At 37.0% G+C, this 17,056-nt stretch overlaps 1 protein-coding gene across 3 annotated transcripts in view; it reads left to right on the top strand.

Annotated features, from left to right (window-relative positions):
* The window catches only part of CCDC171 (coiled-coil domain containing 171), a 147,309-nt gene that overhangs the window by 32,934 nt on the left and 97,319 nt on the right, over positions 1–17,056 (top strand). For all 3 annotated transcript variants that reach the window (XM_040580067.1, XM_040580066.1, XM_040580068.1), the window contains exons 9-11: positions 1,808–1,946; positions 10,203–10,305; positions 15,322–15,425. In XM_040580067.1, the coding sequence (XP_040436001.1) occupies positions 1,808–1,946; positions 10,203–10,305; positions 15,322–15,425 (346 nt within the window). The remainder of the gene's footprint in view (positions 1–1,807; positions 1,947–10,202; positions 10,306–15,321; positions 15,426–17,056) is intronic.

The raw sequence follows: 17,056 nt of genomic DNA, 5'->3' as shown, positions 1-17,056 counted from the left end.
TTATGGCTAGTTTGCTGTCTGCCAAGATTATCAGGTTCTTTTTGAGCATGGCTGCTTCCCAGCCAGTTACCAGCTATTGCTTCCTAAGTTTAGATCTTTGCATATGTTCTTGTTGAATCTCAGAAGGTTCATGCTGGCCTGTTCTTCCTCTCTAAGTTGTAGGGAATGGCCACCTTTCTCTTGAGTATATCAACTCTGTAGTGTTGTAACCTACCCTGACCCAGTTCACTGTTATCTGCAGATTTGGTGAGACTGCACTCTTGGACTAACCCAGGTGATGGATAAAGATGTTAAACAGGTTCTCATACAGACTCCTGGAGCATTCTAATTGATATCAGCCACCACCGTCAGAGCTTTACCATCAAACCGTTTTTATCAGTGTTGTAGTTCACATCTAGTCTGAAAACGTGGCTATAAAAATACTGTGTGAGACAGTGGCAAAAGTCTTGATAAAGCTGTTATATTTAGTCTCATTGTTCTCCTTTTGTCCACAGATCTGGTCATTTTGTCATGGAATATAACTGGGTTGGCTAAACATGATTTAGCCTTGGTAAATTCTCACTGACTGTTCCAAATATCTTCTTTTTTTTCTTTCATAAGCCCAGAAATTTGTTCCAAGAGGGCTTGCTCCATGACCTTCCTGGGACTGAGGTGAAGCTAACTGGTCTGTAGTTCCTTAGCTTGTTCTTTTGCCCTTTTCTGAATATAAGGGTGAAATTTGCCTTTCTCCATTTGCCAGGGACCTCCCCCAGTCTCTGTGACCTTTTAAAGATGATAATGAGCAGCCTGGCTGTGACATTGGCCAGTTTTGTCAGAACCTTTGAGTGCAGGTGAGCTGGCATCTTCAATTTCTATGGGTTGACTTCTTCCAAGTAATCCTGGACTCAATCCTCTCCTACTGCTAGCAGCTGTTCTCCTCTTTGAGCACTTCTCCTGATTGCAGAGGTTTGGGTGACCTTGTCCAGGAAGACTGTGGCAAAAAAGGCATTGAGTGCAGTGACCTTCTCTGTGTCTACTATTGATAAATTGCCTAGTCTGTGTAGAAGCAGGTTGGTATTTTCTTTCTTACCTTAATGTAGTGGTAAGATCTGTTTGCAATGTCTTTGTCATCCTTTGCAAACATCAGTTCTACGTGAATTTTTGGGTTTCTTGACACCGTGTGTACATACTCAGGCAGTCTTTCTAAATTCTTCCTTGGATTCCTGTCCCTACTTCTGTCTCCTATATGCTGCTGTTTGGCCTTGTAGCTTTCTCATGAGTTGCCTTTTTATTGGTGCCAGACTCTTTATGCATCTGTTTTCCTGAGTACCAGGAGAACTGATAAGAGTACAAAAAAGTGTTTGAAATTTTGGGAACAGTCTGCTGGTGGGAAAATTTGAAGTCATGCCATTCTGAGTACAGTATAGACAGGTATGTGAAAATTTTAGGAGCAAACTTTGTATGTGAAATCAGGGTCGATTATGCAAGATGTGACATAATCTTTATGAAGATTTAATTAACTATTAATTAAAATGTGATTAATTCTGTTTATTATATGTAACTTGGAGGCCATATCCCAATGGGCAAATGAATTTATGACTGGAAACCTAATACAAGCATTGGTAACTGAAAAGAGCGTAGCCACTTCTTGAAACTTTGTTCTTAGAATATATGACTTTCTTCAGTTAAAAAAAAAAAAAGTGCCATTTTAGGAGCCATATGATGTACTAACATATGTGCCATATCCATTTATTATCATCTTTAAAATTATATAGTATAATTGACTATACATTTTTGATGAAAATTCTCTAATGCTGAAACTTTCCAGATTAGAAAGGGAGCGTTTCTCCACAAACCAGCAAATGAATCAGAAGATTGATGAAAAGAAGAGGGTAATTAAAGACCTTTCTGAGAGACTAGAGAATAATGAAAAAACCTGCAGAGAATTACAGGAGGAACTTGCAATGGTAAGACAAAAGGCCTGTGGCACTCATTGTTAGTGTTTTTTTAAACATACTGTGAACATAATCTGCGTTTGCTGTGTTGAACTGTGGAAGAACTCTGCCATTGTGTTACTCTGATTTTACTTCCTACTTTGTCATGTAAAACGCATAAATATAGCTAATATGCTGGAGAAGCTAATTTGAAAATGCATTTAAAGTGGTACACCATGTATTTAACTGAAGATTATTTGCGGAAAACAATTTTTGTAAAAGTATGGGGTATGAGTAAAGAGTAACTTGTGTTTGCATTCCTAATAAAGATGACAGTTTGTAGATATGAATTATGATTCCTTGTAGAGAATATTCTGTCTTTCTACCCAAGTTTTTTTCTTCTGCAAGTGTTACTAGCTACCATTTAGGCTTGTTTATTTATATTTCACATAACATATTGGTTTTAGTGTGAGCATTTGACTAAAAATTGGTTGAAAATTGCTTGTTTGAAGGTGACAAAGCAGAGGTTTGGTTTTTTTTTTTTTTTGGCATGGGTTTGCCATGTTGGATGTGTTTAGTGGATTATTTTCTGATCTTTTTTTCCAGTTTATGTGACCAATTGGGGCTTTCCCACTGTCTCTGCCCACCTCAAATTTGAATAACAATTTTGCCATCCTGTTCCATAGCATCAGGGACAAGGCAAAGATCTTAGGATATCTTGAAAACCATCTCTCCTTACATTGTCTAGCGGCATTTACAGTATTTCTGTACTTCATCAGTATAAACCTTTTGGATACTGTCTTGGAAATTTCTCCTCTTTCTCTCTCCTGGAGCTCTGAATATGAAAGGTAAATATGGTGTATTTCCTGCTGCTTATAGGCATTGTGCTAATCAGTGAGCAGGAGCAGGGACCAGCATCAGAGGATCTTCAGACTTCCTGGTGTCTTCTGTTAGTTGGAGTTGTTCCATACATTGTCTTAGTGTTACCCACTTTCCAGACATACTGGTAGCTAATAAATGGAAGAAAAATTGAATACACCCCCCCCCCCCCCCCGCCCCCCCCCCCCCGCCCCCCCCCCCCCCCCCCCATTCTGGGAGAATAACAGTTTCTTCCATGCAAGTATTAATGTGTTAAAAGGCATTTACTGGCCTAGTTAACCTGAAAAAGTCATCAGTCACAAAAGGAATATGAAGAGACATAAGCAACTGTCTCCCCTAACTACAGTCAATAATGATTGCTATGTATAAATACAAAATACAATTCCAAGCTGAAAAATTTCTACCAGGAACGTAGAGCACTTGCTAGCCATCACTGTGATATGAGATTTCATTTTGTGTTCCTTAATAAAATGTATGTTATACCTGACAAGAATTCGGGACAAAATTCTGTGCATGATCAAGGTTTCTGGTGAGGGCAACAGCATTAAATGGTGTACTCAAAATGAACATTACGTTACTGAAAAGTAAAAAGCAGAATAAATTGTCTCAGTTAGAAGAACTGTCTTATTCACAGAGCTGGTTATTTTAATTGTTTTATTGGAACAATTTCAAACCACAAGACTGTCTTGAACAAGTAATAAAAATACTCATTTTCTGAGGAGTTGTATTAGTGGTCCCCTGTGGGATTAGATTTTTATCACCTTGGATGGCTTTGTGTTTTTCCTGAAGATTTTTGTATTTGTTTGGGAAACAGGAACGCCTGTGTGTGGTCTTGTTTACTCAGTCTGGACAGCTTTTAGTTATTTTTCTTCCCAAAATGAAAAAACAGAAGGCTCTAGCAGAAGCTAAGTGTTGATAACATTTCATATACTGTTATTAGGCTTCCCTATACCCGTACTAAAGTTGTGTGAAATTGCCAGTGTGTGCTCTTCCTTTCATTTCCCCCTCCTGTGCTTTTTTGATCTATTCATTACTTTCTTATATTTTATAGTATTATTAGGCATTCTGATTGTGTCCTTTCCACTCCAGTTGATAATCTTATATTGGTTTCTCACTGTATACTGCTATAATACCAGTTAATGTTTTTGTTTCTAAAATACTTGGGAAATAAACCCAAATAATTGTTTTTAGAGAAGCAGACTTATGCAGGTAAAAAATACATTCTTTGGAAACTATATGAAAACTTTTTTTTTTTTCTTTAAATGGCTCAGTTGAATGTATGGTAAAGTAGTTAGGTTGCTTTTAATTTTAAATATCAGCATGTAGCAGAAGTTTGCCAGAAATTTGCATGGATCAAATGTGATAGGATCTGTTGGTATCAAACAAAATTGCTTATAAACATTCAGCATGAGCAGGTTCTGAAGATTTCCATTATGTTTTTCTGAGGAAGTTAGTCTCAAGCTTGTCATTATTTCCAGCTTAGGTTTTTAGAAATGTTTAGTTTGAAGAAAAGGAATTTGGAAGAATGGCCGTTATGATTCAGAACTTATTTTACATTGAAACAGCCCCAGCTGTATTCCTGCCCCATGGAAAGAATAAGAAGTGTCTTCTTACAGTTTTACAGTTGTAAAAGTTACTTAGGATATTTAAGGTTTTGTCACCTAGTAGTGAATGGTCTTTAATTCTTAGTACCAGACAAGCAGGAGATTTTGAACCTTTATGAGAACTGTATTTTGAAATTTGGGGAACTTACCTGTTCACCAGAATGCATGTTAGGAAATTGAGGTCATTAAAAATAGGTATTTCAGTATACATCCTTTTAATTTGGAAGAACTGTGTGTTCATTTCCTCCCCTTTGTATAGTTACTATCAGAGGTAGCATAATTAGTGTACAAGTAGTGTAGTAAATTACACCCAAAGCCTGTCTTTTTCTGCGTGGCATATAAATCTTATACAGCTGTGCGTGCAGTCATGCGCTGTATACATCTCGGTTGTCTGTAATAGCCTTGTAGGTTTTTGTAAGCTGAAAGTCTGAACAGAACTGTCAAGAATCTAGTTCCTGGACACAGGCATTAACTGTTGTTCTCTAAAAGAAGTGTCTTGAGTCTTGACTGAACAGACAATGAAACACCTTGAAGATTATGATTCTGTTTTACAAATTCTGTGGAGTAGAATCTGGTACTCAGTGGCGAAGATGTCAAAATCATCTAGATGATTTATTGTGAAGAGAGATTTTTCTTTGAATTCAAAAAATCCAAGAGGCAGTCTTCATTAATTTTGTGCTAATGATTGTTAAATGTTATCTTACCTTGATTTGCTTGCCTTAACTCAGGGATGGAGTGTTCTTACCCACATGCTACTTCTGTTATTGTCCTGATTTAAGAAGACCAGTCAGTCTGAAACATATGTTTAAATGATCTACAGAGAAACCAATTTTGTAATTTATTCTGGAAGCGGAGAGGTCACTCAAGCTGTGATGTCCCAGTGGTTGAAGACAAGAATTTAAAAAATGCTTTTGAAGTTGCCAGTTCTTGAAAAATTTTCTCTTGACTTAAAAAGCCCCAAACTTCAAAAACCAGAGATACTTCATAACTTTATCTCCCACCAAAAGGTTGTTACAGATCTGTCTTTAAGGGACTGGAATAGTTCCATATTAAACTTGAGCATTTTGATTAATTTTATTTCAGGTAATTAAAACTGAGACACTAAAAGTGTTGAGAAATTGTATTTAATTTACACATGGTTAGACATTTTCTAAAGATCCCCTCTGTAGACTTTGGGAAGTTCTAGCTAATATAAGAAAATAAGGAAACACTATTAAGTATTCAATAATTAGATACTTGAGCAAAAATAAATAGTAGCCTGAGGAGGGCGATTGTCAGTGAGGGTTTCATTTTTTTATACTGCAGTTTATGCTTGGTTGTTTAAAATTTGTGCCACTATTCTGCTATGCAGAACTCAAGTAAAACCAATTTTTTTTAACTGTGGAGTAGTTGTTTGGAGCCTGTTTCTATAAATGCTATGATTTGGTTCCCCCAAGGTCAGCCTGGTAAACATTGTGATGCTTTTGTAAATGATTTACCCAAATGCTTGTCAAGGAGTGTCTGAACATACACTGCTTTTTTGTGGCTTTGTGGATAGTTCTGGCTTTGGCACTTGCTCTGCCATCACCAGGTGGGATTTGTACTGCAGACTGAGTGGATGAATTAGTCCATGGGCAAGAGAGCCACAGAGGAAAATCCCTTTAACTGTGAACAAAGTAGAGAAAATTCCTTTTGGAATAATGACAAGTTTGTTGCAGGACTGCACCCCTCAGTTCCCTGCATAATACTACTAAGGTTTTGATAAGTTAATTTTGAAAAGGCCTTGAACTGCCTACGGTTTGTTTTTTTGTTCCACCTATCTTCCCCCTCCTCCAGTGTTACTGAACTTGAAATGCAGATGCATGTGTGCAGCATCAAGTCATGTGGGCTACTCTAGAAGCGTACATAGCGTTTGCATTTATTTCATTCAACAGTGACTTTTGGAAAATGCTGAAAAATGAATGGAACTTCATTTTTGTCCTGGAACAGGTGATGGAATGGTACGAAAATTGAGCACTGGTACTTAAGGAAACTATCTGTGCAGCCAGGGAAGTAGGGAATTGTCCAGCTAAATGCAGATACCCTACTTGTGGAAGATTAGCATAATTCTGACAGTGGATAGAGTAATTTTTGCCAGTAGTAGGCTTTCTTAATAATTCTGGTTATCCTTACAGATAAGGATAAAAAGCATTTGGAAAAAAGATTTTTCTCCTTGCTGCAGTCTACAGTACTTGCAATGAAAAATACTTGGCTTCTATTTAATTTGTTTAAAACTGTGATTCTGTTGTAAAATTGATAGTTAAGTAAACATGTTGCCAAACATACTTTTCTACCAAAAATTCTTCTGTCCTCAAGGGATGTTTTGTGATAACAGGAGCCTTCTTAAGGATATGAAGTGTGACTTGGGGAAGCATTGTGTATGCTACAATTTACAAACTTCATAGTGAGACTTTGCCATTGATCCCAGGGACCTGCAGTTCCTGAAGGCAGGTTCCTACCACTAAAGACTAAGGTGAAAAAGTCATTGAGAAGGCCTTTTCTGCATATTAGTCACCAGATGCCCTGCGTCATTCAGCAGCGGGTCCACATTTTCCCTAGTTTTTCTTTTGCTGGTGATGTACTTCAGGAAGCCTTTCATGTTCCCCTTCAGGTCTCTTGCCAGATTCAACTTAAGGTGGATTTTGGCTTTCCTAAGTATATCCCTCCATGCTTGGACAGCATCTGTATTTCTTCCAGGTCACCTATGCCTGCTTCCTCATTTATGCTCCCTATTAATATTTGAATTTCATCAGGAGCTCCTTGTGCATCCATACAGGCCTCCTGCTGCCATTGATACTCAAGGTAGTTTTCAAGGATCACCTCCAAGGTCAAGAATGGTCCACCCAGATGTGCAGGAAGTCGAGCAAAGTCAGCAGAAGATTTACTTTACAAGTGTTCTTTCACCTGTTTCTATGAATGTGGTCTGGGAATCAAACTCTGTTTAAGTAGAGGCTTTAGCACTTTGTCACTGGATTTCCCTTTTGAAGTAATCTAGGAACACTCATACGAGTACCTTTCAAGTAGCTGTACAGGAATGGCATCCTCTAACACATATATTATGATGGATGGACTTGCTGTGAGGGAAGTACTCTCATCTCCTGGAATAGCTGGATCTGGCAGAAGATAACTTTTAGCAGCTGCAGTTGATTATGTTTGGCTTCTGTGCTTGTGGACTCCATTATGCTTTTCAAACTAAAGAGTTACATATACTTGCTGTGATTGTTCAGACTGAAGAAAAAAATAAGGGAGTTATACCTACTGCCATGAACTCTCAGATGCATACTTACGGAGAAGACAGAGCTACACTCTCCTTAGAACTGTGCAGTGAAAGTATGAGACAAAAAGAAATTTTAGAAAGGGAAATTCTAATTACCTGTAAGAGGAGAAAAACTTCACTGTGAGGATTGTGATATATTGGAGCAGGTTGCCTGAAGGGCTTGTTGAAACGCCATCCTTGAGGATACTCAAAACTTGACTGAACAGGGCTCTGAGCATCCTAATCTGACTTCAAGCATGGCCCTGCTTTGAGTGGGAAGTGGGACCAGATGACCTCCAGAGATCCTGTCGGCTTAAATTACTCCATGACTTTATGACTCTGCACTTTCTTAATAGTTACCAGTCAGTGAGAGGTGAGAAGTTAGATCGGTATGTTCAGACCCTTTTGGACTCTTAACCTGTGCCTGGATTTCCAGCACTTGGCTTTACTGTATTTTTCTTCAATTTCTGACAAAGGGGACAGTGATTGAAAATGAGAGTTAGAAAGGAAAGACACACTTCACAGCTGAACTGTGGGGAAACTGGCTATTCCAAGGGGTTTTCTTTTGATCTTTATTGCTGTTAAAAGAGAGACTGAAACTGGTTCAGGGAGTGTAGATGCAGTTAGCAAATAAAGCACAGGAGTGGTGAAAGCTGAATAGATTGCAATATACTGACTAAATTATGGTAAATTAACTAAACCAAATGAAAAAATTGGATGAGGAGATTAAAAAAAAATCTCACATTTGTCTTCCATGGGAGCAGATTCTTCTGGGAAGATTTAGGCTTACCTTGTCTATGCTGGAGCGGTTTATTTAAAAAGAGTATTTGTTTCATTGTGATACTGATCATACTGTTGTGTTTTATTATTTGTAATATGTGAGGTCTTTGAGATGATATCAGTGCATGGGACTAAATTATTTTAATGTGTTTGCATCTCATAAAATATTTTTACTGGAGCTCAGCAATTACAAGCTCTATATAGATAATTTTATAGAGTAAGAATTAAACTTAGTTATTTTTGAATATATAGATGTGGTTTGGAAATTCTTTATGAAGTGCAGTACAAACTCTCACACAAGGAAAGGCGTGTAAATGCTACAAGGGACCTAACATTGAAATACACATATGAATAATATATTAGTTGATATACAGTACATATAATTAAAATTGAAAGAGTAAAGCAAATTTATAAAATATTTAAACTGAATACTGAAGAACACTGCAGAGAATTAAATGCATTTCTTGGTTTTTTAGTCTGACAGTTATGTGCTACCAGTATGTAGCAGTTTTCCTGGGAAAGATATTTCCCACGCTTGAGAAATTGACTGGATCCTTACACATGCAGCGAAGCATAACCAAACCAATAATTCATAGAAATGATAGAAAACAGTAGGATTTTTCTCAATACAAAAAGGGTAATCTTCCATCACCAAATAGAAACGGAAATTCATAGGTAGTAGAATTTTAGATTAAAAATGCAAGTGATTATCAGTAATAAGGCATCTTTGAGCATCACCTTTGTCATAAGAAAATTGTGAAGTTACTTAAATAGTTTCCTCTTATTTAGGGGGGAGGGGCTATTAGGGGGTTTTGTTTGGTGGGGCTTTTTTTGTTTTGTTTGTTTTCTGAACTACTGAGATGTTACTACTTTTTTGACAGCTGCTAAAATTGTACATTTCTTTGAGAAGTCAGAACTAGATATGTTTAAGAGGACCTTGCTCTTGTCTGGGGGTATGGATTCATGTCTTCGAAAATTACAAGTTTTAATATCAGATATAAATTGAAGGAATGATTTGATATAGTCTTTCTATTGCCGTGATTAAAAAATCTGCTGTAATATCTTTCAGCCATAAATATTTTTTAAAATTAATAGATTTAAATGATTTATTTAATAAAGCCATTGTCTTGGTTTGAACAATAGGCTACACTTAGTGGACAGCTTTCTTTTAAGAAAATTCAGTGATAGAAACTGAAGGACTTTGCTGCTTTATATTCCATGCTTAAGGAGGAGTTTTTGACACTGAAGAAATCACTATCAAGCATGGAAGATACTAAGAATTAAAGAAGGCAGGTTTGCAATGAGAATAGGTGTGGGATTTGACTGAGTGCCAAATCATGAATTTTTAGCCTGTCTGCCAGTAGTTTGGTGTCTTTCTGGATGCCCTTGTAGGGTGTAACAATAGATTGCATTGCTTGCATAGATAGGCAGCAGTTAGTTAATGTTTATTGAGATATTTTTAAAGCAGAAGAAGATCAAGACTAGGTTTTAGTACAGCCATTTTTTTCTTTTTCTTTTGACTACTTGAAGCCTTTGGTTCTATTTTAAGTGTATTTCAAGGTTCTGTGTTACTTATTTGTGATGTCATGTTAGGTCTCTTGGCTCAAGAAAAGGAATAATAAGAAATACAGCAGGAATTTAAATTTAAAGGGAAACAAAAATAATGTTGTGATCTGTATTTCTTCTGTTTACTGTTTTAATGGGTTTCTTTTTTCCCCCTCTTGTCTTGTTTGTATCTCCTGTGAAATAAAGGCCAAGAAACACCAGGTCTTTCTAACAGAGACGTATGAAAACAACATGAGAGAACTGGAGTTACTCTTGGACAGCTTTGCCATGTCAGGCCAGCGGACAGCAGGTTAGTTGAAGGTATAAAATGACAGATGCATCTGTCAATGTTCCAAAGTCACTACATTGTGGGAATTCTGCAGATGCCTCTTGCATTCCCCCTTCTCAACATGCTTTGATTTGATGACATGATAAGAGCAGTTCTCACAGCAGTCAAATGGCCTTGCTAGCTGAGAAAGGGTGACGGAATGTGGACCTGCTGTTGTCAGCCCAGAGCTTGATTTACAAATGCTGGGGTGTATATGATCGGTCAGAAAAGGGCTCACTTGCTGTGCTCTAAATCCAACTGAGAAAAAAGTCCTTACAGTATACCTGCAAAGGGAACAGATGTTTTGCCTGAACTGAGCCAAATTCTGAGGCAACCTTCAGCAACTTAAAGGTCATATATTCAAAAAGGTTGTGTAGGACACATGATGTAACACAATACATTTTACTGTTGATTGTGGAGTAGTACTACATTGCATTCATTTGGTCTAATACAGAACAAATATTTTTCTGTTTTCTCTAAAATTAATCGGAAGTCAATGGTTGTCACTCTGCTGCCTAGCTTTATATGTAATTATTGTATCAAACTCAACATACGGCTGCCTGCTTAAACATTTGAAATGGTGACTAACATAAAGTGAACTTTAATGTTAAAGCTAGTAATTTTTTAAAAAGTGAAAATAGTATGCTTTTATAGATAGTTTAAAATAAAGATTTTAAAAGGTTTTCTCTATGTAATTGCTGTTAGAAAATCATATACTAGACAATAAATGCATCCAACTTATAGTGCAAGTAAACTGGAAGAAGACAGGCAAAATGTTGCTTTAATATCAAATGGGTTTATTTTATGTGAGTTGTAATGATATGTTCCTGCACTTAGCAACAGTAGACAAAAATGGGTTGTATACATCTTTAAATGAAGATATTTTCTCTTTGTGTCTTCACAAAAGGAGATATTTTTTATTTTTGAGGACCCGGTACTGTTAAAATTGCATAAAGGAACTCCTTGATATTTCTGTTGCCCTTAAAAGCCTAGCCTTGAATCGGTGATGCATTGATTTCCTCACATGGGCTATATGATTGTATTTTTTTTTTTATTTAGGAACTGCTGTCAGTTTTATTCTGTAACTATGAATGTAATTCCTGTGGTTAATACCTTAGATTTACTGTAGATATGTCAGACTGAAAAGCTCTTCAAAACTCTATGCTTTTCTCAGTCTTGCAAAGTTCCACATGCCCAGAGGGGCTTCAGCAGTTCTGGGGTGAGCTGGATGGGGGGATCTGGATGCTGCTGTCAAAGTGCAGTTTCCAGAGGAGTGGTTGTCTTTTGAGTAAGTTTTCTGTTCTCCCTAGTGATAAACCTCGCAGAGAATAGCTTTGACCAGATTCTATAATATTAGGGATTCAGTAACAGTATAATTTCAGTATTAATTTATTTAAGGTGAACTCTGAAAGATCTGATTTAAAGAGATGTTTTTTAAGCTACAGCATCTCTGCAGAGGCTCAGTTGAGGCAGAAAGTCAAATTTAGCTCTGCTGTGGGTTGAGTCTTTAATATTAGAGTGGACATTGACCAAGACATTTGTTCTATGTATTTACTATGCTTCAAAAGCATGAAACTTAAATTTTTAATGCTATTGCCTAACCGTGTTGTATTTGTAAATTTATTCTGTAACAGTATTTATTTCAATTTTCAAAAAAATGTTTAATGTAGTCATATTTGAAATGGAAATGCCTAGGTGCCAATAAAACTAAAAATCTTTAAATAAATCTTTGTAGTCTAATTAGCAGATGAGGGGCTGCATGAGCCACAGCTGGCTGGGCAGTCTGTCTTGGGGTGATTTTGTGTGGGTTTGGTTTTTTTTTTTTTTTTTTTTTTTTTTTTTCCAGCTGAAGTGGTTGAGACATCTCCTTAAAAATCTGTCAGTATTAAAGGTCCAGCCCCTTCATTTAAGTATTGATTGGGCTGTGATTTTTGGGATCTACAGGAAAAAGAAGAGAAGACTTTGTATTTTTAAGATTAAACACCAAACTATTTTCAAATGTTATCTTTTTCTTTATATGTTCAGGAATAATGGGCATAAATCCACTACTTGTCTTTTTTAAGTGACCTTTATAAATTTTCCACAGCATTGTTAGTCTTACTGGGCAATTTGCATGATTTCAGTTTGTCCCTTTTCAGTTTGCCATACTTTGCAGTTATTCAGCAACAGGGTTTGTGCTCCGGGAAATTTGTCTTCATTTCAGAAAAAAAAATAATTGTGGTTGTAGTAGCCTGAAAATAAAGTGAATAGAGTATAAAATATTAAGAATGTTACCTGCTTTGAGTTAGTGTCACTGTTTAACACAGGCCACCAGTACTGTTTTGGTTTAATCTGAAACCCAGCACCATATGAGCCACTATGAAGAAAATTAACTCTATCCTAGCAAGGTGTTAGCAGAAAGTCTGAAGCAGCAAGTTCAAAAGTTTACTCACTTCTATACCTCTTGGCAGACTTCTGTTGAACCTGTCATTTCCTCAAAATTCTTCCCCCAAACTCGTAGGTGATAACAGGCAAATGCTTCAAGTAAGGGTTTTTTTTCCCCCATGTTGCTGAAGTAGGGCTTCTCCAGCATGAGAGTGTCGTTTGGGTTATGTTCCATGTCTCCTGCACAGTAATACGAAGACAGACAACGTTTGGCCAGTATTAAAACCATAGGCTTGTTTTCAGCAAGTGCAGGAACGTGGTACCTGGTATTTCTGTTGGTGGGCGGGGCCGCTGAGAAAATAGGGATGCAGCAAAGGCAAGGAATGCCAGAATGGAAAGTTTACTGGCAAAAGTCTGGTTTTGGCAAACATGATGTAAATTAAGATCGTTCAGAGGCATGCTTCAGTGACAGAATTGCAGGCTGGGAGTTTAGGAATGAAGGTACATTTTAGACAGTTGGAAAACTGGGGTGGAAGACAACCCCTCGATTGACTTAATAGGTATTACTTTAAACTGAACGAGAATTGTGAGTTTCAACTTCTCTAGGGCTAGAAGTATTGAAGAATAGCACTTTTTTCTGTGCAACAAGATTATTGCAAAATTTTCCTAGTAGTGAGAAGCTGCTCCTATAATTGAGCAGAAAGGACTGGAGCCCTGTTCATCCTTAACTATAGCTGTAGTTAAAGTGATAAAAATGATAGCAAGGTGCTACTAGTCTTTTCCTTAAATGTGAAATCTAAACTTCTCACAAAAGGTCAGATTTTATGAATTCTTCTTAGGTTGATTCTAAGGATAACATGGCTATTTGAGGCATGTCTAGGACTCAGAGGTTTGGTTAAGAGCACTGGAGTCTCACGAAGAAGATTTTTCTTTTCCCTGACTCTGTAGACATTTAGAAGCTGTGGTGAGTAGATGTCCAGTGGAGTGGCTGATAGGGGAGAGCTGAAGTCTGTCACTGGGACATGCGTTCTTTTTAAATTCACTTGTGTGCTGTAGAGCAGGTCTTACTCCTGTTACTGAAAGCAGTCTTGCAAACCTGCATTGGTTTGACTAGGTGTGACTTTGACAGTAACAGTTGGCTGGCAACTCAAAGTGAAAAGTTAGTGTCCAATCTGAATAGTACTGTTTGTTTTCTGGTATTATCAAAGGGTTGGGAAAGAAGAGGCTGATTAGTTGAACAAACTTTGAGAATGGCTGTTGGCAATACTTTCTGACTTGTACATATGTGTAAGTTTTCCACTGACTACCATTGGTGCAAATCTGTCATTTTTTTATAACACTTCGAGTATCATGCGTATTAGATAATACTAACCATAGGATTCTTAAAAAAACCCCAACCTGCAAGTCTGTAAGTGCACCTCCTCTAGCTGAGAAACTTTTATGGAGAGCCAAAGAAAAGGCTTAGAGTTTAGTGTCTGATTTGACTTTGAGCTATTCTAGGTAAATTGCTTAGTGACACTGACCTTTCAGAGGTGATAAACACCTGTATCATCATTTGGTTCTGCTGGGAGTTATGATTGTTTAGCCTCTCTGGAGTTCAAATGCTACAGTTTTTTTCACTCCTTTTGCAGAATAATGATGCTATTAGTGTTGGTAAAGTGGGTTTTGCGTATAGGATGTGTTAAGACTCGTAGAAAATACCTTATAATTTGTTATAAACTAAGTTCATAAATGCTGCATACTAATATAAATAATGCTGCAACGAATCTGTCAGTAACCTGGTGTTTTGCTTAACAGAAAAAAATGCTTAGCAGAAAAAAATGAATAGTTTGTTCTTGGAAATTTAGTATCAGCTGACATCTTGTGACCTCTTGATCAATACAGTGTTGTTTTGCTTTCTTAGCACATTGTACTATGGGCTTTGGAATGCTCAAACATGTTCACATGTCCCTAATTAAGGCAACTGGATCAGAAGTCTCCTTCTAAAGGTTTAATAAATAAGTGTAGTGTGTATATGATGGATATATCAGCTTTAAGATTTATAATTTAAATGTTATGTAGGACTGTGCAGACAGATAATAAATTTTTTTTATTGTTTCCTTTGGAATGAAATTCAAGAGAATTTAAAAGGTTTTTAAGATCTCTCCAAGCATAAGATAGTCATGTGATGTTTGGCTCAGTAAGCTTTAAGTAAATGAAGTACTACATTATACTATGCATGCTTAGTCACAACAGCAAAATAATGTCAGGAAAAGTGTAACATACCTAATCTTCAGGCAACACGTTTTTCAAAGTGTGTTATTGTGTGGTTTTAAAGTTGGCTGCTGTGACTGAATGACACAGACTTGACCACAGTAGAAATTTTATGTGAGACTGCATACCAGATACATTAGGTAGAAATATAATCCAGAATTTATGGTTCTGTATCTTGTATTAAAGCTTTTATACAAATGTTTTTCAGCGGTATTCGCTGTGAAAGTATGGCTATTCAGCTGCATCTCTTGTGGCAAACAAGGTTGCTGTTCAGTGTTTTGTATTGTCACTGTAGCTCTAATTTTAATACTTCTCATACAGAGCAAGTAGTTTTCTTTCTGTGGCTTTAAGGCCTAATTTTCATTCTGTATTTTCCTTCAGGCACTTATAAGGACAAAGATAAACCTCCAAGCCTCTCTGTCCTTGAGACTTTGAGGTGTACCTTGACAGCTTACCAGAACAAGCTGGAAGATATGTCTAATGAGGTAACACTTGCACTGTTTGGCTCTGTATGTATTGCCTTCGGCCTGCAGCAGTACATATGCTTTGCTTGTGAAAAAGGTCAGAAGAGTGGATTGTTGAGTTGACAGCTTCACATATACCCAAAGAAATAATCTCTGTCGCTACTGTTTCTCTAAGCTTGCCTTACAGTGAAGTTTCACATACGTTTGAGGGGACAGGGAGAAGAATTTTTCCTTTGTATGTTTTTTTTTAATTAGTTTGGTTTTGTTTTCTTATTAAACCTGTTAGAGTTGCTCTTTTCAGTAAACATTCAGGAAGACAAGCCTTCTAAAATTAGTTAAAAGATGATGATTTAAGTGTTAGGCAGTGTATACCACAATATTCCTAAATATGCAGCACTTGAGCCTCAACAGTCATTGGTATCAGTTATGTAAATGCGCATGCCCTTGTACATGTAGAAAGTGGCATAATTCTCTGAGATGAGAGTGTTTATGATGAAATCTCTTTTGGTGCTATTTTGATATCTTCTCAAATAAAACAGGACTGTGACAATACTCTCTGAAGTTATCTAAGACAATAATGGAAATATTTCAATTTTGGAAGGCTTACCTTTGAAAAAAATTGTTTTCCATGCAGTCCTACTGGCCTTTTATTTCACTGACTGAAAAGTCACAATTTTGCATTTATTTTCTCATTTGTGTTGCTAATGTGACAAATTAATCCTCGTGGGTGTAAATGTTTTATGAAATTGTGGCTTTAAAGGTTGTCGGGAGAAGTTAACGGCAATGTTAAAGTTTTCTGTACAAGCTTGTAATTAGCTTGTCTTTGGATAAAATTGGCAATACAGAAAGGCAAGGTGTGATAAGATTTTAACAATGCCAATACTGTTTTTTGATTCCTGGTTTTTATCTTTTGCTATGACAAATACATAGTCTAGCTAGTCACAACATAAAAAAGATAAAAAATAAAACAAAAAACCCAAACCAAAACAAAAAAATGGAAGAAAAGTATGTCAGTTTGCCTCTTTTATTGGGAAAAGAATGGTCTCCCGCAAGACCTTTTGAGTTTGTTCAACGGGCACAAAAATAAGTGACCATGGAAACAATTATACTCCTGTAAACAGCAAGCACTGTTATGTCTCTCCCAGTGAGGTAAGAGAACTGATGTGTATAGTCATTATGAAACTCTTCTGAGACCCAAGTCTGGAAGCTGAAGAGTAACTAGGAACATATTACCCACAGCGAATTGTTATTTGGGAGGAGGGATGTCACGTGATAGGCAGCACAGTTGAAAAGTCGACTCAGCAGGCTTTGGCTTAGTGATGTGCTTTGTTGTGAAACTGTGCCAGAGACAGCAGTGGGGAGACCAAGGGGGTGGCTGCTAAGAAAGCAAAGAGAGTATTCTGACAGAAAGAAGGATGAACTGTCAAGGAAAATAAATCGCAAGCAGAGCAGGACCAACAGATGACCTGCCACAAGACTTCCCAGTAGGACTGTGTGTGACTGACCCTGAAGTTGTCATATGGAGCCAGAGATCACTGAGCACCTTCATGGTGCACAGAAAGGGCAGTGCTCTGTCCTTCTTGATTACCCCTGCCCCCATAGATAATACTGCTTTTGGCTTTTTATATAATAGATATGTTTAGTAATAAAAC

The sequence above is a fragment of the Falco naumanni genome, chromosome Z, assembly GCF_017639655.2.
Source record: "Falco naumanni isolate bFalNau1 chromosome Z, bFalNau1.pat, whole genome shotgun sequence".
Classification (NCBI taxonomy): domain Eukaryota; kingdom Metazoa; phylum Chordata; class Aves; order Falconiformes; family Falconidae; genus Falco; species Falco naumanni.
This window is presented reverse-complemented; position numbering and strand designations above follow the sequence as displayed.